Consider the following 24857-nt stretch of genomic DNA (forward strand, 5'->3'; position numbering starts at 1 on the left):
AAAGACACTTGTAATCTGCTATACACATTGATTTGGCAGATTTAGGGTCTTTAAAGGGACACTGTCACCTGAATTTGGAGGGAACAATCTTCAGCCATGGAGGCGGGGTTTTGGGGTTTTTGATTCACCCTTTCCTTACCCTCTGGCTGCATGCTGGCTGCAATATTGGATTGAAGTTCATTCTCTGTCCTCCGTAGTACATGCCTGCACAAGGCAAGATTGCCTTGCGCAGGCGTGTACTATGAAGGACAGAGAATGAACTTCAATCCAATATTGCAGCCAGCATGCAGCCAGCGGGTAAGGAAAGGGTGAATCAAAAACCCCAAAACCCCGCCTCCATGGCTGAAGATTGTTCCCTCCAAATTCAGGTGACAGTGTCCCTTTAATACTTACTTAAGGAACAAGATGTGGGCGTGTGGGTGGTCCCGTCAGATGGCCGAGGTGCGTGTGGGTGGTCCCGTCAGATTGCCGAGATGGCTGTGGTCCCTGGTCCTGTGCTTCTCTTGGCTCTGTAAGTAAAAAGACACTTGGAATCTGCTATACACATTGATTTGGCAGATTTAGGGTCTTTAATACTTACTTAAGGTACAAGATGAATATGTGTGGACGTCTAGGTGGTCCCTGTAGGATGATTAGGGTACCTGGTGGATCTGTAGGTATAAGGAATTTTTAGTTAGATCCACCACCCGAACTAGGTAATGTGAACAATAACCACCCTGCTCAAATTTTGTGAGCTTTGTTCATACAGGCCAACACCCAAAACAAATACCACATGCACCTAAACATTTACACCCACCCCAAATAAAATATAAAAATGTTATTGAAGTGTCACCCCACCATTTAAGAAAGGTATTATCCACAGATTTGATTTTTCAAAGATACCTTTAAAAATTCCCCCTACCCCCAAAAAAAACCTTTTCTAAAATAATTATTTTTTTTTTAAAACAGCAACTAACTCTGTATTGTTTGTGTGGTAATTTGTACATACACCAGTTTTAAATTTACCTTTACCTGAAATGATACAGCGGACATTTTTTTTTTTTTAAAAACACACTTTTTTAACATCACAATTAGGAGCTCAAATGCTCTTTATTTTAAATACAAGTACATCAGTGAATGGTTTCAACAATAAAAAAACAATTTTAAACTTAAAAATAACACAAACAGACGCTCACATGCAGCACAGACCACTACAATGCAACAAAACCCAACAATTTAAAACAAAAAAAAATTTCACACAATGAAAACACATGCTGCACAGACCACTAAAATACATCTGATTGACAATAAAAAAACAATTTTAAACTTTAAAAAAAAAACACACGCTCACATTCAGCACAGACCACTACAATGCAACAAAACCAACAATTTAAAACTGAAAAAAAAAAAATCACAATGAAAACATGCTGCACAGACCACTAAAATAAATCTGACAATAAAATAACCATTTTTAACTTAAAAAAAAAAAAAACACACACACAACACACGCTCACACATGGAAACCACATGCAGCAGCACAGACCACTTTTAAATGCATCAGATTTAACATTTAAAAAAACAACAATTGTAAATTTAAAAAAAAAAAAAAAAAAAAAAACGCTCACACAATGAAACCACATGCTGCACGGACGCATGCACATGCATTCAGAGACGCGCACACACACACACATGCATAACAGCACACAGGTTGCACATACACAAACGTACATTCATGCAAACACACAGGCACATAGGCAGACCCAAAGTGAAGACACACATAGACACGCACACATACAAAAGGCACATCACACTGTTTGGGATGCTGGCAGGCCTACGGCTGGAGATGGATCTCTTCACTGGCAGGCCTCAGGGTTGATCTGGACGCTGGCAAGACGCTGGCTGTTGCAGGACGATGGCAGGCCTCTGGCTGTATTTTGGTTATTAGCTCTTGTTTAAGTCAGGACGTCATATGCACACATGGACATGCACACAGACGCACACAAAAAGGGCAATACTCACACTGGCTCTATGGTGGCTGTAGTCTCACTGGCAGGCTGGGGTCTCGCTGGCAGGCCGGGGTCTCGCTGGCTGGGTCTTGCAGGCAGGCTGGCTGGGTCTTGCTGGGCAGGCTGGAGTCTTGCTGGAGGCTTCTTGTATGTAGGCTTATTGCTGGCATATGTGGGGTTGAAGGCCCAGGCCTGGTTTATATAGATTTGGGGGTCGTCTGGTGATTAGCTACAAAATCCTGAATCTGAGCATGCTCAGTGCAAAAAAACGTATTGCAGCGCTGCATTGCGTCCTACGACGTGTCTCGACGGATCCGTCGCTCATACGCTTCCATTGTAGCCAACGACGCATGCCGCAGGATGTGTCGCGACACGTTTTTTAGGCGGAGACAAAAAACGTTACAATCTACATTTTTTCCAGACGACGTGTCGCCAAATTTCGACGCATCCGTCGTACGACGTACATGACGTATGGCAATCCGTCGCAATGCGTTGCCAATACAAGTCTATGGGCAAAAAACGCATCCGTCGGGAGATTTTGCAGGATGCGTTTTTTTGCACAAAACAACGGATTTCGACGTCTGGAGAAAAACGCTAGTGTGAAAGTAGCCTAACACGTTAAGACTACAAGGAAGTAGCAGGGCCCTGTTCACAAGAGCCGACAATCTGAAGAAACAGCAATGCTAAAAACAGTCTGTACTGCGTCACTAGATACTTGTACAGGTGAATAACGAGGCTGTCACTGTGCAGGCAAAGACCGGGAATGATGACAGTGTAAAACGCATTTTTATTTAAAAAAAAGAGCCGATTCGGAGCCGAAAGAGCCGAATCACCAAAAAGAGCTGGACTGCCCATCACTAACTGAGGGCCCTGATCATGTGACCCCTGACTCCTCCCCCAAATGACCTCATCACAGGTCCTGTGCGCACAGAGCTGCCATATAGGTGGTGTGCGGCTCTCCAGGTGGAGGTCGGTGCTGGAGGCTCCATTATTCTCTATGTGGACTGTGGCTCTCCAGGTGGAAGTTCCATACCAGAACTGTAGCAGGTAAAGGCCCCAATATCCACAGGTGCCCCTTCTAATTGGGGGGAAACTATCCCCTCTAATAATCCTCGGACAGTTCTGACAAACACAGTAAAGTGCCCCTTTATGGAGGTGACAGAAAGTCTGTTTAGTCCCTTTAGCTTCATAGTATCAGCTCTAATCCAATGGGGAGAGAGCGATTTACCCTGAAGAGTCACAGATTGTGGGGTTGTTATAAAATGTTATATTTAGGGGGTTTGTGTTGTCTCCTTATAAGAATCAGAATGATTTTGTTCCTTTTCCGCTGATAGATACAAACGACCCAACTATGAAAATGGGAACCAAGGAAACCTGCATTACTCCCATAGTACGGGGCCTCACACAGTGTAATGTTCCCCCAGTTCCTCCATTCCCCCGCACAGTATTGTTGGGAAACCTTCATATAGACCAGGGGTCCCCAACCTGTAGCTCGGGAGCCACGTGTGGCTCGCGGCCCCATTAATTGTGGCTCGCGGCTGTCTTTCAGCTTGGTGCATTAGCTCTAGTTCTAGCAAACAGGTATGAAGAGCACATCTGAATTTTGTGAGCAGCCCTGCACAGAAGAGCAGATCTGGATGCACATGAACTGGTCTTAGGGTTTTGAGATGATTTAAGTATGGTACGCTGGAGACAAGATGACACCACCTGTCAGAGGAGATGTTTGAAGCTGGATGTGACAGTGTCTTGGGAGTGCTTTATAGGAGAATAGTGAATGGGGGTATTGTAGGAACCCTTGGATCTTTGTATACTGCTTTGAGGTGATTGATTTTTGTGGAAAACCGTTGGTTACCATTATGCCTGTAATGGGGGCTTTGGTTGCCACTATTGTGAGGGGGGCGGGAGCTGAATGTGGCTCGTGACCCTCTCTCAAGGCTGGATGTGGCTCGCGACCTTCTCTCAGAGCTGACTGTGGCTCTCAAGCCCAGAAACGTTGGGGACCTCTGATATAGACGGTCGGTGGGGATGGAGTCAGTGACGGATTCTGGCCAAATCTGTTTCTAGAGCCGTAGTAGAAGATGAAGATGTCGTCCTCATCATGAAGTAGTTATTTCTCCTGTCACGTGTAATGAATATCTCCTGCAGTATTGCTAATGCCGACTCCAGTGTCGGTAAATGAGACGAGAATTAGCGTTATGGAAGATGAGTCTATGAGGAATGTATTCAGCTGCCGACTCTGAGGAAGAAACTGCTTGTTGTCTGTGGCCTAAATATATAGGTTTTATTACTAGATGTAAAGAAGAAAGCGGTATGTAGTAAAATAATAAAAATACCATTACTGCTTGGGTCCCTGTATTTCTTGGTCATTCGCAACGAACTTGTAATTCCTATAGTAACTCAGTTGCTGAAGCAGTGAGTAACATAGCCAGAGATTGGGGCATGGAGGAGATGTCTTAGTCAACAATTCAACTTATGTTCCAGTCCATACAAGAGAATACAACATCTACACGTTCTATTTCCTCATTTGTTTCCCTTATTATCTCCAGTAATTGTATTATTACACAGGATTTTTATGATGTTACATCGGCTCATCTTATCATTCAGGTCTCTACAATATCGGATAATCTCAGTGAAGATCTTCTATATAAGAGAATTTTTCTGATTTACCCATCAAAGATGGATATGGGTAGAGACAAGATGGCGGAGAGGATATTACACCTCACCCTAGAGATCCTCTTCCGGCTTACTGGGGAGGTGAGAGATTCTGATGATGTCACATTACATCATTCTCATCTATGGGAATAACAGATGGACAGAACTGGAGAGGTGAGGACTCTGGAAATGTCTGTAGTGAGATTTATTATTGTGTCTCTCTTTAACCAGGATTACACAGTAGTGAAGAAGACCTCTAGTGAGCGCTGTCAGGACCCTGTGTCTGCGGGATGGGGAAGACCCCTGAGCCCAATCACGGGGCCTCCACCTCGCCCCCTGATACATGAGGACATCAATCAGCAGATGATCCTTGAACTCACCTACAAGATGATTGAGCTGCTGACTGGAGAGGTGACACTGCTGGGAATGCTGGGATATTATACAGTAACACTATGAAGGGATCGGGGGATGACGGCATCATTGTATGTGTCAGGTTCCTATAAGGTGTCAGGATGTCGCCGTCTTTTTCTCCATGGAGGAGTGGGAGTATTTAGAAGGACACAAAGATCTGTACAAGGACGTCATAATGGAGGTTCCCCAGCCTCTCGCATCACCAGGTAATAGACAGGACTAAATACACACGGCCTATAATTATCTGTATGTAAAGAATGAATTCAGTCCCTGTATGTGTTTCCTCCAGATCTATCCAGTAAGAGGACAACACCAGAGAGATGTCCCCGTCCTCTTCTTCCACAGGACTGTAAACAAGAAGATCCCAATGTTCCTCAGGATCATCAGGTAGATGGAGAGAAGGTGTCATGAGATCTCCCCTATGATGTGTAGATGGCTGTGAAGATCTTGTGCTCAGTCTTGTTTTATCCACCAATATTATATGTTTTATACTTGTGTAATGGTAACGGTGGAGATGGCAGGATTAGAGCTGATCATAGATGTGACTTTCTCCATCTCTCTGTGACTTTTACAATATTTGTTTCAGGGTGAAGATCTGACCCATGTTAATACTACAGAGACATATGTGAGGGGTGATGAGTGGTGTAAAGAGGAGACTCCTACATATGACTACCCAGGTGAGTAGTGCCTAGAGATGAACGAGTATTTCAATGTTCGGTTCGGATTACATTCGCCGAATTTGCAATATTCGCCGAACATTACCGAACGTCATTCACATCAATGGGAGGCAATAACAAACGCATGCGCAACACCTTAGACTGGCCCCGAAATGCTGCCAAAACACATCAAATGAGTGACAGAAACCCGGAAAGTGGCCTCAATTCAACCACAGTACAAACTGCAGCTATCAGCCAGGCATGAGGTGTCCGGGTCTGGGACAGCATTTACAGCTTTCAATTAATAATAATAATAATCATTATCTTAATTGTATATAACGCTAACATATTGCGCAGTGCTTTACAATTTGCACACGTTATCATCGCTGTCCCTATTGGGGCTCACAATCTAAATTCCCTTCCAGCATGTCTTTGCAATTAAACAAGTAAGACAAGGTGGGTTAGGGATCGGTGTAGAACCCCTTTGCTGGGAGCCCTGATGCCACATGCAACACCTCTTCCTGCTTTCATGCTGACGCACACCCTGGTGGCACAAACATCATAGTAACATGGTGACATAGTTAGCAAGGCAGAAAAAAGGCATTTGTCCATCCAGTTCAGCCTATATTCCGTCAGAATAAATCCCCAGATCTATGTCCTTCTAAAGAATTTAATAACTGTAAGATACAATATTATTATGCTCCAGGAAGACATCCAGGCCTCGCTTGAACCCCTCGACTGAGTTCACCATCACCACCTCCTCAGGCAAGGAATTCCAGATTCTCACTGCCCTAACAGTAAAGAATCATCTTCTATGTTGGTGGAAAAACCTTCTCTCCTCCAGACGCAGAGAATGCCCCCTTGTGACCGTCACCTTCATTGGTATAAACAGATCCTCGGACATATATTTGTATTGTCCCCTTTTATACTTACACATGGTTATTAGATCGCCCCTCAGTCTTCTTTTTTCTAGACTAAATAATCCTAATTTTGCTAATCTCTCTGGGTATTGTAGTTTCCCCACCCCCTTTATTAATTTTGTTGCCCTCCTTTGTACTCGCTCTAGTTCAATTATATCCTTCCTGAGCACCGGTGCCCAAAACTGTACACAGTACTCCATGTGCGGTCTAACCAGGGATTTGTACAGAGACAGTATAATGGTCTCATCATGTGTATCCAGACCTCTTTTAATGAACCCCATGATCCTGTTTGCCTTGGCAGCTGCTGCCTGGCACTGGCTGCTCCAGGTAAGTTTATCATTAACTAGGATCCCCAAGTCCTCCTCCATGGCAGATTTATCCAGTAGTTTCCTGTTCAGTGTGTAATGGTGATATTGATTCCTTCTTCCCATTTGTATAACCTTACATTTATCATTGTTAAACCGCATCTGCCACCTTTTCGGCCCAAGTTTCCAACTTATCCAGATCCATCTGTAGTAGAATACTATCTTCTCTTGTATTGACTGCTTTACATAGTTTTGTATCATCTGCAAAAATCCATATTTTACTGTGTAAGCCTTCTACCAGGTCATTAATAAATATGTTGGAGAATAGGTCCCAACACGGACCTCTGTGGTACCCCACTGGTCACAGCGACCCAGTTAGAGAATATACTATTTGTAACCACCCTTTGCTTTCTATCACTAAGCCAGTTACATACCCATTTACACACATTTTCCCCCAGACCAAGCATTCTCATTTTGTGTACCAACCTCTTGTGTGGCACGGTATCAAACGCTTTGGAAAAATCAAGATATACCGCGTCCAATTACTCACCTTGGTCCAGTCTATAGCTTACCTCTTCATAAAAACTGATTACATTGGTTTGACAGGAGCGATTCCTCATAAACCCATACTGATATGGAGTTAAACAGTTATTCTCATTGAGATAATCCAGAATTACATCCCTCAGTAACCCTTCAAATATTTTACCAACAATAGAGGTTAGACTTACTGGCCTATAATTTCCAGGTTCACCTTTAGAGCCGTTTTTGAATATTGGTACCACATTTGCTATACGCCAGTCCTGTGGAACAGACCCGGTCACTATAGTCCCTAAATATGAGAAATAATGGCTTGTCTATTACATTACTTAGTTCTCTTAGTGCTCATGGGTGTATGCCATCCGGACCCGGAGATTTATCTATTTTAATCTTATTTAGCCAATTTTGCACCTCTTCTTGGGTTACATTGGTGACCCTTAATATAGGGCTTCCTTGTCTCTCGGCATTTCACCTAGCTTTTTATTTTCCACTGTTAATACCGTGCAGAAGAAGGTATTTAATATATTAGCTTTTTCCTCATCATCTACAACCATTCTTTCTTCACAATTTTTTAAGGGGCCTACACTTTCACTTATGATTCTTTTACTATTGATATAGTTGAACAGTTTGGGATTAGTTTTAGGGTGTGTATCCACGTGCCGGATTATATCCAGATTAGCTGTGTACAACCGCAGCCTTCCACCCTCAGCATCCAGATGTTACAGCATAGTGGAGTGGATTTTATGAAATCCCATCTCCACTATGCGTGTGAACACGCATCCGGTGACCCTGCGTTTACGGACATGCGGCACATTTTTTTTTTGAGAATGAAGCATGTCTGTTTACCTTGAGGCAACGCTCCGTCACCGCAAGGTAAATAACAGGGTCCTATGTATTGGGTGCGGCGATTCCAGATGTGTGCATTGAACACATCTGGAATCACCGCGCGTACAGAAGGTGGTGGCGCTTTGGGCGAAGCGAGTTTTCCGCTCCTTCCAAAGCGCTGGCACTCCGAACAATGGACACATACCCTTGCGCTCCTTTTTGGCAGCTTTAGTTAGTTTTTTAGATAAAGTATTTTTCTCCCTATAGTTTTTTAGTGCTTCAATGGTGCCATCCTTTAGTAGTTTAAATGCTTACTTTTTACTGTTAATTGCCCGTCTTACTTTTTTGTTTAGCCACATAGGAAAAACCCAATTTCTTGTCCTTTTATTCCGACAAGGTATAAACTGCTTACAGTGCCTATTTAGGATGTTCTTAAACATTTCCCATCTGTATTCTTATTTCTGAGGACATTGTCCCAGTCAACCAGATTAAGGTTGTAATGTGCTGCTGCAGTGCAGTATAGAGCAATCTCCACCAGGGGGTGCTGGATAAGGAAAGGAGGCTGCACACACAGCACAGCAACACTGAGCAACAACACAGGTGTCACAGGTAATGAAAGGGACATGAAACAAGCCAAGGTCATACACGGAGATAGCAGCGCGGTACAGAAGGGACGAGCAGAGAATCGTCGGGGACAAGCAAGACGTCAGAACCTACCGGGAACGTGGTAACCAAAACGTGAGACGGAGTCGGGGTACAGGCCAGAGGTCAGAACAAGTCTTAAAACGGGTGTAGGCAGTCAGAGGCAAACAGGAACACAATAACAGGGATCAGGTCAGGAGCTCAAACCGTGCAGCATGAACTATAGCTGACACTGGCCCAATGGCTGCAGAGGACTTAAATAGCTCAGCCAGCTCTAGGGTGAGGCAGAGAGGATTAACTCCCACATGACCAGTCCAGAGACAAGAGGGCTGAACATAATCTCAGAACTGGATCATGACAGTACCCCCCTCTCAATGGGGGGCCACTGGACCCCCAGGCTTCTCTGGATAACGAGCATGAAAGGCCCGGACTAGCCGATCTGCATGGACCAAACGCGCTGGCACCCACGACCGGTCCTCAGGACGGTAACCCCTCCAATGGACCAAGTACTGCAGTGAACGGCGGAGCATACGAGAATCCACCACCCGTTCCACCTCATACTCGATCTGGCCATCAACCACAACAGGCGGAGGGTGCGCGGGAGACTACCTGAGGAAGGCACTGATGGCTTCAGAAGCACCTTATGGAACACATTGGGGATCCGCAACGACGGAGGCAAGCATAGACGGAAGGACACAGGATTAACCCCCTCCAAAATTTGATAAGGGCCAATAAACTTGGGACCCAGCTTGGCAGAGGGAATCCTCAATCTAATATTCTTAGTGGATAACCATACCTTATCCCCCAGCTGGTAAGTCTGCCCCACAGAACGTCGTTTATCAGCAAAAAATTTATACTTGCCCTGAGCCTCCCCAATGTTTCTCTGAACCTCCCTCCAGATCTCTCCTAACCGCAGAAAGGCTGAATCAGCCCCTGGACACGCCGAATCCAGCCGGGAAAACTCACCAAAGTGAGGGTGAAACCCATAGTTGCAAAAGAACGGGGACGTACCAGTGGACTGATTGACACGATTATTAAAAGCAAATTCCGCCATGGGTAACGCAGAGCACCAATCATCCTGTATGGACATGGCAAGACATCGCAATATCTGCTCCAAAGACTGATTGGTCCTCTCAGTCTGACCGTTGGTCTTGGGATGGTAGGCCGAAGAAAAGGACAGACTGATACCCAGCCTTTTACAAAAAGCCCTCCAAAATTTTGCCACAAATTGCACTCCTCTATCAGACACCACACTGACAGGCACACCATGCAATCGGACCACATGCTCCATGAATAGTTTTGATAGTGTCTCAGCATTAGGGAGACCCGCTAAAGGTACAAAATGTGCCTGCTTACTGAACCTATCAACAACTACCCAGATAACGGTTTTGCCATGAGAGTGGGGAAGATCAGTGATAAAATCCATGGACAGGCGAGTCCACGGTCTATCTGGAATTGGCAGTGGTACTAATTCCCCGGCCGGCCGGTTACGGGAGGTTTTAGCGCGAGCACAAGTTTCACAGGAAGACACAAACCCAATGACGTCAGAAGCCAACGAAGGCCACCAAAACAGCCTAGTGATGGCTTTACGTGTGGCCGAGATTCCAGGATGCCCACTAAGAGCCGAGTCATGGAACTCCCGAAGCACCCTTAACCGATACTGGACAGGTACAAAGAGCTTATCATTAGGTACGAACGAGGGAGCAAGAGATTGGGCTTCACGAATCTCTCGCTCCAATACTGATGACACCGCAGCCACCACCACTCCGCGCTGGAGAATGGAGGAAGGAGGTTCAGGTGGTGAAACTGGGTCCAAACTACGAGATAAGGCATCAGCCTTCACATTCTTGGACCCTGGTCTGAAAGTAATAGAAAACTGAAATCGGGAAAAGAAAAGTGACCACCTAGCTTGTCTCTGGGTCAACCGTTTGGCAGATTCGATGTAAGACAGATTCTTGTGATCAGTAATGACAGTAATATGATGGGCAGCTCCCTCCAAAAAATGCCTCCATTCTTCAAATGCTAATTTAATGGCCAACAGCTCCCGATTACCCACATCATAATTCCTCTCAGCAGAGGAAAACTTTCTCGAAAAGAAGGCACAAGGTCTTTAGTTAGTCAACGTGGTGGGCCCTTGGGATAACACAGCCCCTACTCCCACCTCCGAGGCGTCCACCTCTACGATAAATGGTTTAGACAAATCTGGTTGAACCAGTACAGGAGCAGTCATGAAACAATTCTTCAAAGAAGAAAATGCCCCCAAAGCTGCAGTTGACCAGTTTTTGAGATCTGCCCCCTTACGAGTTAAATCTGTGAGGGGTTTGACCACCTGAGAAAACCCCTTAATGAATTTTCTATAATAATTAGCGAAACCCAGAAAACGCTGAAGACCCTTGAGATCTCTGGGTTGCACCCAATCCACAATAGCCTGTACCTTCCTAGGGTCCATATGAAACCCCTTAGCAGACAAAATGACCCCTAGAAAGGCTAATTCCTGAGCAAAAAATGAACATTTCTCTGGTTTAGCAAATAGTGAGTTCTCCCTAAGCCTCAGAAGAACTGCACGAAGGTGGTCCATGTGACTCTGTTTGTCGGAAGAATATATGAGAATGTCATCCAAATAAATTACCATAAAACGCCCAATAAAATCTGAGAAAACATGATTCATGAATTTCTGAAACACAGCTGGTGCGTTAGTCAGGCCAAAGGGCATAACCAAATTCTCAAACAAACCTTCAGAGGTGAGAAAAGCAGTTTTCCATTCATCCCCCTCCCGCATACGGATGAGATTGTATGCCCCCCTGAGGTCCAACTTAGAGAACCACCTGGCCCCCGACAATTGGTTATACAAATCGGGGATAAGTGGGAGAGGATAAGTATTTCTTATGGTGATTTTATTAAGTTCTCGAAAATCGAGGCATGGGCGTAAACCACCATCCTTTTTCTTCACGAAAAAGAACCCCGCTGCCACAGGAGACAGATGGCCGAATGTGCCCTTTGCGGAGACTATCGGAGATATACTCCATGGCAGCCCGCTCAGGGGCAGAGAGATTGTACAGACGGGCTTTGGGCAATTTGGCACCAGGAACAAGATCAACAGCACAATCGAATGCGCGGTGTGGTGGCAGAACCTCAGCCTCCTTTTCGGAGAACACATCCTCAAAGTCCTTCAGGTACTCCGGAATACCCTCCAGACTGACGGATGACACAGATACAGAAGCAACATAAAATGATAAACCTTTGCACTCAACTTAATGCTCAGGTGAACTTTATTGTAGTACTTAAACGTTTCGGTCCAAACATACAGGACCTTCATCAGTAACTACAAGGTGAAACCAATATATACATAAATACAGTGCAGTGAAAAAAATAAGATAAAATAAAATATACAAAATATATACAAAATCCTGCCAGTATATAATAAAGCTGAGCCAAACTGAAAAAGGGTCACATGAAGAAAATATGTGCATAGACATAACGTCATGCAGACCGAGAGGTATAACATCTGGCACCAATGTGTACTTAGAGAAAGATGAAAGAAATGAAAGATGGAAAAATGAGAAAAATTACAACATACCGTACTAGTAGGTAAATGAAAGGATAAGGTATGTAACAAGCCAGTCCCAGGACACGAGAAAGGCAGCGCCTATATGGAAAATTGTGAGGGGTGTTATGTAAAAGGAACCACTACCAAATGCCCGAGTTAAAATAAAGGGAAGCCGTACCTGAAATAACCCTGAGAATAGCGCCCAAAAAGGCTAAGGGAAGGGAAAAAGATGTAAATGTAAACATCTAAAGCGTTCCAACGGGAGAATACCATGCGCCAAGAGAAACATATATATTTTATATTATATTACCTGCGGGATGATAGCTATGTGTGCCCCGGATAGACGCGGTCTCCCCCGCTTGTCTGTGCTGTGGCCGGCAAGTACGCATACAAATAGGAAGAGGGCGCACGAATCAGAGAGCGTTACACGTGGGCGGAAGTGACGCCGTAGGAAGAGAAACAAGCGCGTCTCCTAGGAAACGCGGTGTAACACCGCAGGTATGAGGGAGTACGACAACAGGAGCCTTCCCCACGGAACGAGGAGCGGCATAGGTGGTTCCTAATGGGGATGTAGCGCTAAACAGATAGATAAAAAGGGGGGAAGGACCTATGATAGAATGATGTGGCAAAAGTGGGTGTACACAAAAAAAGAAAGAATACATGCTGAATGGTGAAACATATAATGCCTCCGAGGTATGTGGCATATCAGATGTGCAGTGGGTATAGTCCAGTGGTACGGAATCCGGGCGGTGATGTGACAGCAATGGCAGTATAGCAGAGATATACTTCAATAAAGACGACTCTATGATAGAAAAAAGAGAATTAGGACCAGAAAACAAGGCACATCTATATAGCATACTCTGTATCCTTCAACAATGGTAACAAGCCTAAATGGAGAACTAATGACACCTGGAACAATCCCGAACGGCTACACATAGAAAAATATGTCTGATATACCAACTGGTGACATTGATGAGCTGAACAAACATATCTATAGAGATATAAATATATATATGTGTACTTATACATAGACACCCACATGATACCTGGACAAAAATGAATACATCTACATGAGGTATAAGGACGGAATCTGTGGATCAGATGGATCACATACTCATATGTGGACAAATGAGACAGGGCCCAAGAAAATGGGGTTCCCGACTATAAGAAGGCTGCCAGGTCATAGTCCCTATTAAGGCCCTTGGGGTGTAGAGTGTCCAGAGTGTGGATCCAAAAGGCCTCTCTGCGTTTTAGGTGAGATATTCTATTCCCTCCCCGTCTGAGTATGGGGACATGCTCTATGACCTGAAATTTGAGCTGTGAGACTGTGTGGCCCTTCTCAATGAAGTGTGCGGGGATGGGTAATAAGAAATTTTGGCAGCGTATAGTAGATTTATGTTTTGAAATTCGGTTGCGGATGGCCTGCGTTGTTTCGCCCACATATAGTAAACCGCACGGACATTTAATTATGTAGATGGCCCATGATGTATCGCAGGTAAAAAAATTTGGTATAGGGAAGGTTTTACCCGAATGAGGATGGTGAAACGCAGAGCCCTTGAGTACGTTGTTGCACTGGGAACAGTGGAGGCAAGGGAAGGTTCCAATACGTGGAGTTTGTAGGAACCATTGGCGTGGTATCAATTTATTGGTGCCAATATCCGCTTTCACCAGTGAATCTTTAAGGTTGGGTGCCCGTCTAAAACAGGGAAGGAAAGGTTCATGAAATTCAGGAACCTCCGGGTGAGCACTTGATGGGAGATGCCAATGTCTACGGATAGACTTGTGTAGGACAAATGCGAAAGGGTGAAACGAATGTACGAAGGGGATACGTGTGGCTGATTTATGAGGTCTCGGTTGAGAAGGAGCCAGTGCTGTCTGAAGTGTGGAAGCTGGGTAGCCACGTTGTGAAAATTTGGATGCCATTTCACGCAACCTGGTAGAGCGAAGTTCTGGGTCTGAAACTATTCTGGAGACTCGATGGAATTGGGACCGAGGTATAGACTGTTTTGTAGAGGGAGGATGAAAGCTGGTAAAGTGTAGTAGGCTATTGCGGTCGGTACTTTTGGTGTATAGATCAGTCGAGATGGCCCCATCTGGTTTGCGTATAACCATAGTATCCAGGTAATTGATCTTACTGGAATCATGTGACATCGTGAAGGAAATCCCGGGCCAGGCTGTATTGAGCCACTCGAAAAAGGAGGCGAGGGCTTCCAATGTACCCCCCCATATGCAGAACACGTCGTCTATATAGCGTTTCCATAGGAGAACGCTGGATTGAAACACCAGGTTAGGATAAATCTTGCTCTCCTCGAAGTCGGCCATATAGCAATTAGCATAGGGGGGTGCTACATTGGAGCCCATCGCGGTGCCACGGACCTGCAGGTAGAAATCATCCTGAAACATGAAGTGGTTAGACGTCAGAATAACAGTTAAAAGTTTAATGCATAGGTTGACCTGGTCATTGTGGAGACCTGACTGTGTTAGTAGCTTATGTACCGAGTTTATCCCCTCTATGTGTGGAATCGAAGTATAGAGATCTTTGACGTCCATAGTTACTAGTAAGGCTGTAGGTGGAATATCATTAAGACCTTGTAAGACTTTAAGAAAAGCTCCTGTGTCAAGAATGTAAGATCTGGATTTTTGTATCAGGGGTGTCAGGATTTTTTCAAGATATACTGCTAGAGGAGATAGAATAGAATCAGTGGAAGCCACAATGGGCCTCCCTGGGGGTTTTTCCAGGTTTTTGTGTATTTTAGGAATAGTATAAAAGACCGGGATAACCGGATCCGAATTGGTTAGAAAGTCACAAGTTTTGGAGTCTAAAATACCCAATGAAGTGTATTTCATAAATATATCAGAAATACTCTGACGAATGGATGCCGTGGGGTCCCCCGGGAGTATACGGTAAATGGATGTATCATTCAGTTGTCGGGAGATCTCACGTAAATAGTCCGTCTTATTCATGACCACTAGGGCCCCACCTTTGTCGGCAGGTTTGATGACTATATTCCTATCCTCCTGAAGCCCTCGTAGAGCCTGGCGCTCAAGAGGGGTTAGATTGGGGGGGTAAAAAAGTTTACCTCTATTAATATTATTTTTTAATTGATGAAAAGAAGTTTGAACAAACCCAATGAAGGTCTCCATGGCATGGGACCCATGGGGAGGCCTAAAACGGCTCTTCTTATGTAACCCCAAACTGCGAGCCGACATGATGGAGGGAGAAATATCTATCTGAGGGGGCTTTAGATGTTTACATTTACATCTTTTTCCCTTCCCTTAGCCTTTTTGGGCGCTATTCTCAGGGTTATTTCAGGTACGGCTTCCCTTTGTTTTAACTCGGGCATTTGGTAGTGGTTCCTTTTACATAACACCCCTCACAATTTTCCATATAGGCGCTGCCTTTCTCGTGTCCTGGGACTGGCTTGTTACATACCTTATCCTTTCATTTACCTACTAGTACGGTATGTTGTAATTTTTCTCATTTTTCCATCTTTCATTTCTTTCATCTTTCTCTAAGTACACATCTTTCTCTAAGTACCTCTCGGTCTGCATGACGTTATGTCTATGCACATATTTTCTTCATGTGACCCTTTTTCAGTTTGGCTCAGCTTTATTATATACTGGCAGGATTTTGTATATATTTTGTATATTTTATTTTATCTTATTTTTTTCACTGCACTGTATTTATGTATATATTGGTTTCACCTTGTAGTTACTGATGAAGGTCCTGTATGTTTGGACCGAAACGTTTAAGTACTACAATAAAGTTCACCTGAGCATTAAGTTGAGTGCAAAGGTTTATCATTTTATGTACTATAAAGGTGTGGGAACCTACCTTTTGCACCATTTCTAATAGTGCACGCACTATTTCTATTAACAGATACAGAAGCAAGACATTTCTTAGAACAATTGGGACCCCATTTAACAATGTCCCGGGATTCCCAGTTTATAACAGGATTATGTGATTGCAACCAGGGAAGCCCCAACACCAGTCCCGCAGGCAGATTGTCCATAACAAAACATGAAATACGTTCTTGGCGTAAAGCACTCACTTTAACCCCTTCCCGACCTTTGACGCCACGTAGGCGTCATGAAAGTCGGTGCCAATCCGACCCATGACGCCTATGCGGCGTCATAGAAAGATCGCGTCCCTGCAGGCCGGGTGAAAGGGTTAACTCCCATTTCACCCGATCTGCAGGGACAGGGGGAGTGGTAGTTTAGCCCAGGGGGGGTGGCTTCACCCCCTCGTGGCTACGATCGCTCTGATTGGCTGTTGAAAGTGAAACTGCCAATCAGAGCGATTTGTAATATTTCACCCATTATAACGGGTGAAATATTACAATCCAGCCATGGCCGATGCTGCAATATCATCGGCCATGGCTGGAAATACTAGTGTGCCCCCACCCCACCCCTCCGATCGCCCCCCCACCCCCCCGATCTGGCCGGTACACTGCTCCGGCTCCCCTCCGTCCAGTGCTCCGCTCCCCCCCGTGCTCGTGTCCGCTCCCCCCGTGCTCCAATCACCCCCCCGTGCTCCAATCACCCCCCCTGCACTCCGATCCACCCCCCCCGTGCTCCGTTCCACCCCCCGTGCTCCATTCCAGCCCCCCCGTGCTCCGTTCCACGCCCCCCGCGCTCCGTTCCACCCCTCCCGCGCTCCGATTCCCCCCCCCGTGCTCCGATCCCCCCCCCCCCGTGGTCCCCCCCCACCCTATCATACTTACCGATCCAGCCGTGGTCCCGTCCGTCTTCTCCCGGGCGCCGCCATCTTCCAAAATGGCGGGCGCATGCGCAGTGCGCCCGCCGAATCTGCCGGCCGGCAGATTCGTTCCAAAGTGCATTTTGATCACTGAGATATAATCTGTCTCAGTGATCAAAATAAAAAAAATAATAAATGACCCCCCCTCTTTGTCACCCCCATAGGTAGGGACAATAAAAAAATAAAGAAATATTTTTTTTTTCCACTAATGTTAGAATAGGGTTAGGGTTAGGGGTAGGGTTAGGGTTAGGGGTAGGGTTAGGGGTAGGGTTAGGGGTAGGGCTAGGGTTAGGGGTAGGGTTAGGGGTAGGGTTAGGGTTAGGGGTAGGGTTAGGGCTAGGGTTAGGGCTAGGGTTAGGGTTAGGGTTAGGAATGTGCACACGTATTCTGGTCCTCTGCGGATTTTTCCGCTGCGGATTTGATAAATCCGCAGTGCTAAACCGCTGCGGATTTATGGCGGATTTACCGCGTTTTTTTCTGCGCATTTCACTGCGGTTTTACAATTGCGATTTTCTATTGGAGCAGTTGTAAAACCGCTGCGGAATCCGCACAAAGAAGTGACATGCTGCGGAATGTAAACCGCTGCGTTTCCGTGCAGTTTTTCCGCAGCATGTGTACAGCGATTTTTGTTTCCCATAGGTTTACATTGAACTGTACACTCATGGGAAACTGCTGCGGATCCGCAGCGTTTTCCGCAGCGTGTGCACATACCTTTAGAATTAGGCCATGTGCACACGGTGCGGATTTGGCTGCGGATTCGCAGCAGTGTTCCATCAGGTTTACAGTACCATGTAAACATATGAAAAACCAAATCCGCTGTGCCCATGGTGCGGAAAATACCGCGCGGGAACGCTGCGTTGTATTTTCCGCAGCATGTCAATTCTTTGTGCGGATTCCGCAGCGTTTTACACCTGTTCCTCAATAGGAATCCGCAGGTGAAATCCGCACAAAAAACACTGGAAATCCGCGGAAAATCCGCAGGTAAAACACAGTGCCTTTTACCCGTGGATTTTTCAAAAATGGTGCGGAAATATCTCACACGAATCCGCAACGTGGGCACATAGCCTTAGGGTTAGGGTTAGGGTTGGAATTAGGGTTGTGGTTAGGGTTAGGGGTGTGTTGGGGTTAGTGTTGTGGTTAGGGGTGTGTTGGGGTTAGGGTTGTGATTAGGATTATGGCTACAGTTGGGATTAGGGTTAGGGGTGTGTTGGGGTTAGTGTTGGAGTTAGAATTGAGGGGTTACCACTGTTTAGGCACATCAGGGGTCTCCAAACGCAACATGGCGCCACCATTGATTCCAGCCAATCTCGTATTCAAAAAGTCAAATGGTGCTCCCTCACTTCCGAGCCCTGACGTGTGCCCAAACAGTGGTTTACCCCCACATATGGGGTACCAGCATACTCAGGACAAACTGCGCAACAATTACTGGGGTCCAATTTCTCCTGTTACCCTTGTGAATCTAAAAAAATGCTTGCTAAAACATAATTTTTGAGGAAAGAAAAATGATTTTTTATTTTCACGGCTCTGCGTTGTAAACGTCTGTGAAGCACTTGGGGGTTCAAAGTGCTCACCACATATCTAGATAAGTTCCTTGGGGGGTCTAGTTTCTAAAATGGGGTCACTTGTGGGGGGTTTCTACTGTTTAGGCACACCAGGGGCTCTGCAAACGCAACGTGACACCCGCAGACCATTCCATCAAAGTCTGCATTTCAAAAGTCACTACTTCCCTTCTGAACCCCGACGTGTGCCCAAACAGTGGTTTACCCCCACATATGGGGTATCAGCGTACTCAGGAGAAACTGGACAACAACTTTTGGGGTCCAATTTCTCCTGTAACCCTTGGGAAAATAAAAAATTCTGGGCTAAATAATTATTTTTGAGGAAAGAAAACGTATTTATTATTTTCACGGCTCTGCATTATAAACTTCTATGAAGCACTTGGGGGTTCAAAGTGCTCACCACACATCTAGATAAGTTCCTTTCAGGGTCTAGTTTCCAAAATGGGGTCACTTGTGGGGGGTTTCTACTGTTTAGGCACATCAGGGGCTCTGCAAACGCAACGTGACGCCCGCAGAGCATTCCATCAAAGTCTGCATTTCAAAACGTCACTACTTCAATTCCAAGCCCCGGCATGGGCCCAAACAGTAGTTTACCCCCACATATGGGGTATCACCGTACTCAGGAGAAACTGGACAACAAATATTGGGGTCAAATTTCTCCTGTTACCCTTGGGAAAATTAAAAAATTCTGGGCTAAATAATTATTTTTGAGGAAAGAAAACGTATTTATTATTTTCACGGCTCTGCATTATAAACTTCTATGAAGCACTTGGGGGTTCAAAGTGCTCACCACACATCTAGATAAGTTCCTTTGGGGGTCTAGTTTCCAAAATGGGGTCACTTGTGGGGGGTTTCTACTGTTAAGCCACATCAGGGGCTCTGCAAACGCAACGTGACGCCCACAGAGCATTCCATCAAAGTCTGCATTTCAAAACGTCACTACTTCACTTCCGAGCCCCGGCATGTGCCCAAACAGTGATTTACCCCCACATATGGGGTATCAGCGTACTCAGGAGAAACTGGACAACAACTTTTGGGGTCAAATTTCTCCTGTTACCCTTGGGAAAATAAAAAATTGCAGGCTAAAAGATCATTTTTGAGAAAATAATTTTTTTTTTTATTTTCATGGCTCTGCGTTATAAACTTCTGTGAAGCACTTGGGGGTTCAAAGTCCTCACCACACATCTAGATTAGTTCCTTTGGGGGTCTAGTTTCTAAAATGGTGTCATTTCTGGGGGATCTCCAATGTTTAGGCACACAGGGGCTCTCCAAACGTGACATGGTGTCCGCTAATGATTGGAGCTAATTTTCCATTTAAAAAGCCAAATGGCGTGCCATCCCTTCCGAGCCCTGCCGTGCGCCCAAACAGTGGTTTACCCCCACATATGGGGTATCAGCGTACTCAGGACAAACTGGACAACAATATTTGGGGTCCAATTTCTCCTATTATCCTTGGCAAAATAGGAAATTCCAGGCTAAAAAATCATTTTTGAGGAAAGAAAAATTATTTTTTATTTTCATGGCTCTGCGTTATAAACTTCTGTGAAGCACCTGGGGGTTTAAAGTGCTCAATATGCATCTAGATAAGTTCCCTGGGGGGTCTAGTTTCCAAAATGGGGTCACTTGTGCGGGAGCTCCAATGTTTAGGCACACAGGGGCTCTCGAAACGCGACATGGTGTCCGCTAACAATTGGAGCTAATTTTCCATTCAAAAAGTCAAATGGCGCGCCTTCTCTTCCGAGCCCTGCCGAGTGCCCAAACAGTGGTTTACCCCCACATATGAGGTATCGGCGTACTCGGGAGAAATTGCCCAACAAATTTTATGATCCATTTTATCCTACTGCCCATGTGAAAATGAAAAAATTGAGGCGAAAAGAATTTTTTTGTGAAAAAAAATTACTTTTTCATTTTTACAGATCAATTTGTGAAGCACCTGAGGGTTTAAAGTGCTCACTAGGCATCTAAATTAGTTCCTTGGGGGGTCTAGTTTCCAAAATGGGGTCACTTGTGGGGGAGCGCCAATGTTTAGGCACACAGGAGCTATCCAAACGCGACATGGTGTCCGCTAACGATGGAAATAATTTTTCATTCAAAAAGTCAAATGGCGCTCCTTCCCTTCCGAGCCTTACCATGTGCCCAAACAGTGGTTTACCTCCACATGTGAGGTATTGGTGTACTCAGGAGAAATTGCCCAACACATTTTAGGATCCATTTTATCCTGTTGCCCATGAGAAAATGAAAAAATTGAGGCTAAAAGAATTTTTTTGTGAAAAAAAAAGTACTTTTTCATTTTTACGGATCAATTTGTGAAGCACCTGGGGGTTCAAAGTGCTCACTATGCATCTAGATAAGTTCCTTGGGGCGTCTAGTTTCCAAAATGGGGTCACTTGTGGGGGAGCTCCAATTTTTAGGCACACGGGGGCTCTCCAAACGTGACATGGTGTCCGCTAAAGAGTGGAGCCAATTTTTGATTCAAAAAGTCAAATGGCGCTCCTTCCCTTCCAAGCCCTGCCGTGCGCCAAAACAGTGGTTTACCCCCACATATGAGGTATCAGCGTACTCAGGACAAATTGGACAACAACTTTCGTGGTTCAGTTTCTCCTTTTACCATTGGGAAAATAAAAAAATTGTTGCTAAAAGATAATTTTTGTGACTAAAAAGTTAAATGTTCATTTTTTCCTTCCATGTTGCTTCTGCTGCTGTGAAGCACCTGAAGGGTTAATAAACTTCTTGAATGTGGTTTTGAGTACCTTGAGGGGTGCAGTTTTTATAATGGTGTCACTTTTGGGTATTTTCAGCCAAATAGACCCCTCAAACTGACTTCAAATGTGAGGTGGTCCCTAAAAAAAATGGTTTTGTAAATTTCGTTGTAAAAATGACAAATCGCTGGTCGAATTTTAACCCTTATAACTTCCTAACAAAAAAAAATTTTGGTTCCAAAATTGTGCTGATGTAAAGTAAACATGTGGGAAATGTTATTTATTAACTATTTTGTGTCACATATCTCTCTGGTTTAACAGAATAAAAATTCAAAATGTGAAAATTGCGAAATTTTCAAAATTTTCGCCAAATTTCCGTGTTTATCACAAATAAATGCAGAATTTATTGACCTAAATTTACCACTAACATGAAGCCCAATATGTCACGAAAAAACAATCTCAGAACCGCTAGGATCCGTTGAAGCGTTCCTGAGTTATTACCTCATAAAGGGACACTGGTCAGAATTGCAAAAAACGGCAAGGTCTTTAAGGTCAAAATAGGCTGGGTCTTGAAGGGGTTAAGGAGAAACTCTTCAGAAATCATTTTGATGACATTCTTAGCCAGTGGTGTTTTGTCAATGGCAACAACATGAATAGGAGTCTCCAGCCTAACTGTCCCTAACTTACACCTGGACACCAAGTCAGAGTTAATAAAGTTCATGGACGACCCGCTATCCACGAAGGCAGAAGTGGACACGGAGCCACTCCCACAACAAAGTTCCACTTCCAACAAAATTTTTGAAAATGCCAAAAAAGGTACCTGAGAGTCGGGGTGACTACCACGACAATCACCCAGACTCAGCTGCTTGTAGGTTGGTGGACAGGAGGAGCAGTCTTTTTTCCAATGTCCAGGATCTCCACAGTAGAAACACAACTTTGCTTCAAACCGTCGTCTCCTCTCCTTCTCCTTGAGATTGGCGACTCCCACCTCCATAGGTTCAGATGGGGATGAAACAGGACCAGCAGGAAAAAACGGACCTTTACGCTGTGCAATACCTCTCTCCCTCAGCCTCCGATCCATGCGGATAGCCTGAGTCATGGTCTCCTCCAATGAGCTGGGAGGTGGATGAAAGGCCAGAGCGTCCTTCAGGTAATCCGCCAGTCCACTCCTGAACAGACATCTAAGCGCAGAGTCATCCCAGGACACCTCAGTGACCATCGGCGGAACTCAGAGCTGTACCACTCGGCTGAGCGCTCCCCCTGAACCATACCCATAATAGTGTCCTCTGCCAACCTGACACGGTCCGGTTCGTCATAGATAGGTTCTTTGAGGCCCTAGGACTTATCTACTGACATGCGTTTAGGAGCAGTGAGGGGCAGTGAGAGCCCAAGACTGAGGACCCTGCCTAAGTAAGGAAATAATAACCCCTACCCGCTGAGTCTCATTCCCAGACGATGGAGGTCTAAGGGAAAACAATAACTTACAGCTTTCCCTGAACAGGTGAAATTTATCTTTTTCGCCAGAAAAAGTGTCAGGAAGCTGAACCAAGGGTTCGGCAGAATGCAAAGCAACATCTACAGACTCACCAGGTTGACTAACAGCAAGGGGAGTGGTTCCCTGCATGGTCAGAACAGTCTATGTCAGTTCTTTTTGTAAGAGAGCATGAGACGTGACAAGGGCCCGATGTCCAACCAAAAAATCCCGCACCATCTGTGTCAAACTGGACACTTGATCCACCAGGTTGCAAAGCGGATCCATGACCAGAAAAAAAAAATGACAAAATCCCCTTTAAATGTCAGGTCAGCTATAATGTAATGTGCTGCTGCAGTGCAGTATAGAGCAATCTCCACCAGGGGGTGCTGGATAAGGAAAGGAGGCTGCACACACAGCACAGCAACACTGGGCAACAACACAGGTGTCACAGGTAATGAAAGGGACATGAAACAAGCCAAGGTCATACACGGAGATAGCAGCGCGGTACAGAAGGGACGAGCAGAGAATCGTCGGGGACAAGCAAGACGTCAGAACCTACCGGGAACGTGGTAACCAAAACGTGAGACGGAGACGGAGTCGGGGTACAGGCCAGAGGTCAGAACAAGTCTTAAAACGGGTGTAGGCAGTCAGAGGCAAACAGGAACACAATAACAGGGATCAGGTCAGGAGCTCAAACCGTGCAGCATGAACTATAGCTGACACTGGCCCGATGGCTGCAGAGGACTTAAATAGCTCAGCCAGCTCCAGGGTGAGGCAGAGAGGATTAACTCCCACATGACCAGTCCAGAGACAAGAGGGCTGAACATAATCTCAGAACTGGATCATGACAAAGGTCATCTCTAAGGCTACTTTCACACTTGTTTCGGTACGGGGCCGTCGCAAACCGTCGGCCCAACATACCGACGGACAGTGTGTACTGTTGGAGTAATGGTGGAACCGCACACGGAAATGGCAATGTCAGGCAAAGGTAGGTTAATAGAGGGAGAAAACACGAGGAGTTCAGTTTTTGACAGGTTCAGTTTCAGATAGAGGGAGGACACGATGTTAGAGACAGCGGTAAGACAATCACTGGTGTTTACTAAAAAGGTCGGCGTGATAACAGGAGAAGTGTATAGTTGGGTGTCATCAGCTTAGAGATGGTACTGGAAACCAAATCTACTGATTGTTTGTCCAATAGGGGCAGTATACAAAGAGGTCCCTGTTTCCCAGCTAATTGTTGTGAGTTCCGCTCTTGGGCTCCCTCCGGTGGTTGTAAGTGGCACTTTTTTGAGTTCTGCTCTTGGGCTCCCTCTTGTGGTTTCTAGTGGTATGGCTGCTCCTTGGAGTTAGCTGTCATCAGCTGCCTCCACTTATCGTCTCTTCTGCTCTGCTATTTAGGCCTGGCTCTTTCTTCAGCCAATGCCACTTGTAAATGGATCCTGGTTGGATTCACATCTCTTTGGAGTTCCCTGTTATCCTGACCAGTTCAGCAAAGCTAAGTTTTTGCTTGCTCTTTTCTGTCCATAGATTGTGGACTTATCCATTCTGTGCGTTCTATGTTTGTCCAGCTTATCAGTGTGAATTAATTCTGTCTTGCTGGAAGCTCTGGGAGGCAGATTTGCCCTCCACACCTTTAGTCAGGTGTGGAGATTTTTTGTAAACTCTGCGTGGATTTTTGTAGTGTTTTATACTGACCGCACAGTATTCCATCCTGTCCTATCTATTTAGCTAGACTGGCCTCCTGTGCTCATCCTGGTTTCATTCTGTGTATGTCTTTTCCCTCTCCACTCACAGTCATTATTTGTGGGGGGCTAATCTATCCTTTGGGGATTTTCTCTGAGGCAAGATAGCTTTCCTGCTTCTTTCTTTAGGGGTAGTTAGCTCTT

The 24857-nt window shown here is 45.2% G+C and overlaps 1 protein-coding gene and 1 long non-coding RNA gene across 2 annotated transcripts in view; one reads left to right on the top strand and one right to left on the bottom strand.

Moving 5' to 3' along the window:
- Nucleotides 1-414: 414 nt before the first annotated feature.
- LOC138663334 (uncharacterized) lies at nucleotides 415-2114 on the bottom strand. Its single transcript, XR_011318164.1, has 3 exons — nucleotides 1999-2114; nucleotides 581-650; nucleotides 415-509 (listed from the first exon to the last, which is right to left on the bottom strand). It is a non-coding gene; the product is annotated as an uncharacterized lncRNA (long non-coding RNA).
- A 792-nt stretch (nucleotides 2115-2906) lies between these two features.
- LOC138663326 (oocyte zinc finger protein XlCOF6-like) overlaps nucleotides 2907-24857 on the top strand; it is a 33146-nt gene continuing 11195 nt past the window's right edge. Inside the window, exons 1-6 of the mRNA XM_069749505.1 lie at nucleotides 2907-3032; nucleotides 4590-4739; nucleotides 4869-5048; nucleotides 5131-5254; nucleotides 5338-5435; nucleotides 5635-5725. Of these exons, the coding sequence (XP_069605606.1) occupies nucleotides 4662-4739; nucleotides 4869-5048; nucleotides 5131-5254; nucleotides 5338-5435; nucleotides 5635-5725 (571 nt within the window). The 5' untranslated portion in view covers nucleotides 2907-3032; nucleotides 4590-4661. The remainder of the gene's footprint in view (nucleotides 3033-4589; nucleotides 4740-4868; nucleotides 5049-5130; nucleotides 5255-5337; nucleotides 5436-5634; nucleotides 5726-24857) is intronic.

Source organism: Ranitomeya imitator, chromosome 2 (genome assembly GCF_032444005.1).
Source record: "Ranitomeya imitator isolate aRanImi1 chromosome 2, aRanImi1.pri, whole genome shotgun sequence".
Classification (NCBI taxonomy): Eukaryota; Metazoa; Chordata; class Amphibia; order Anura; family Dendrobatidae; genus Ranitomeya; species Ranitomeya imitator.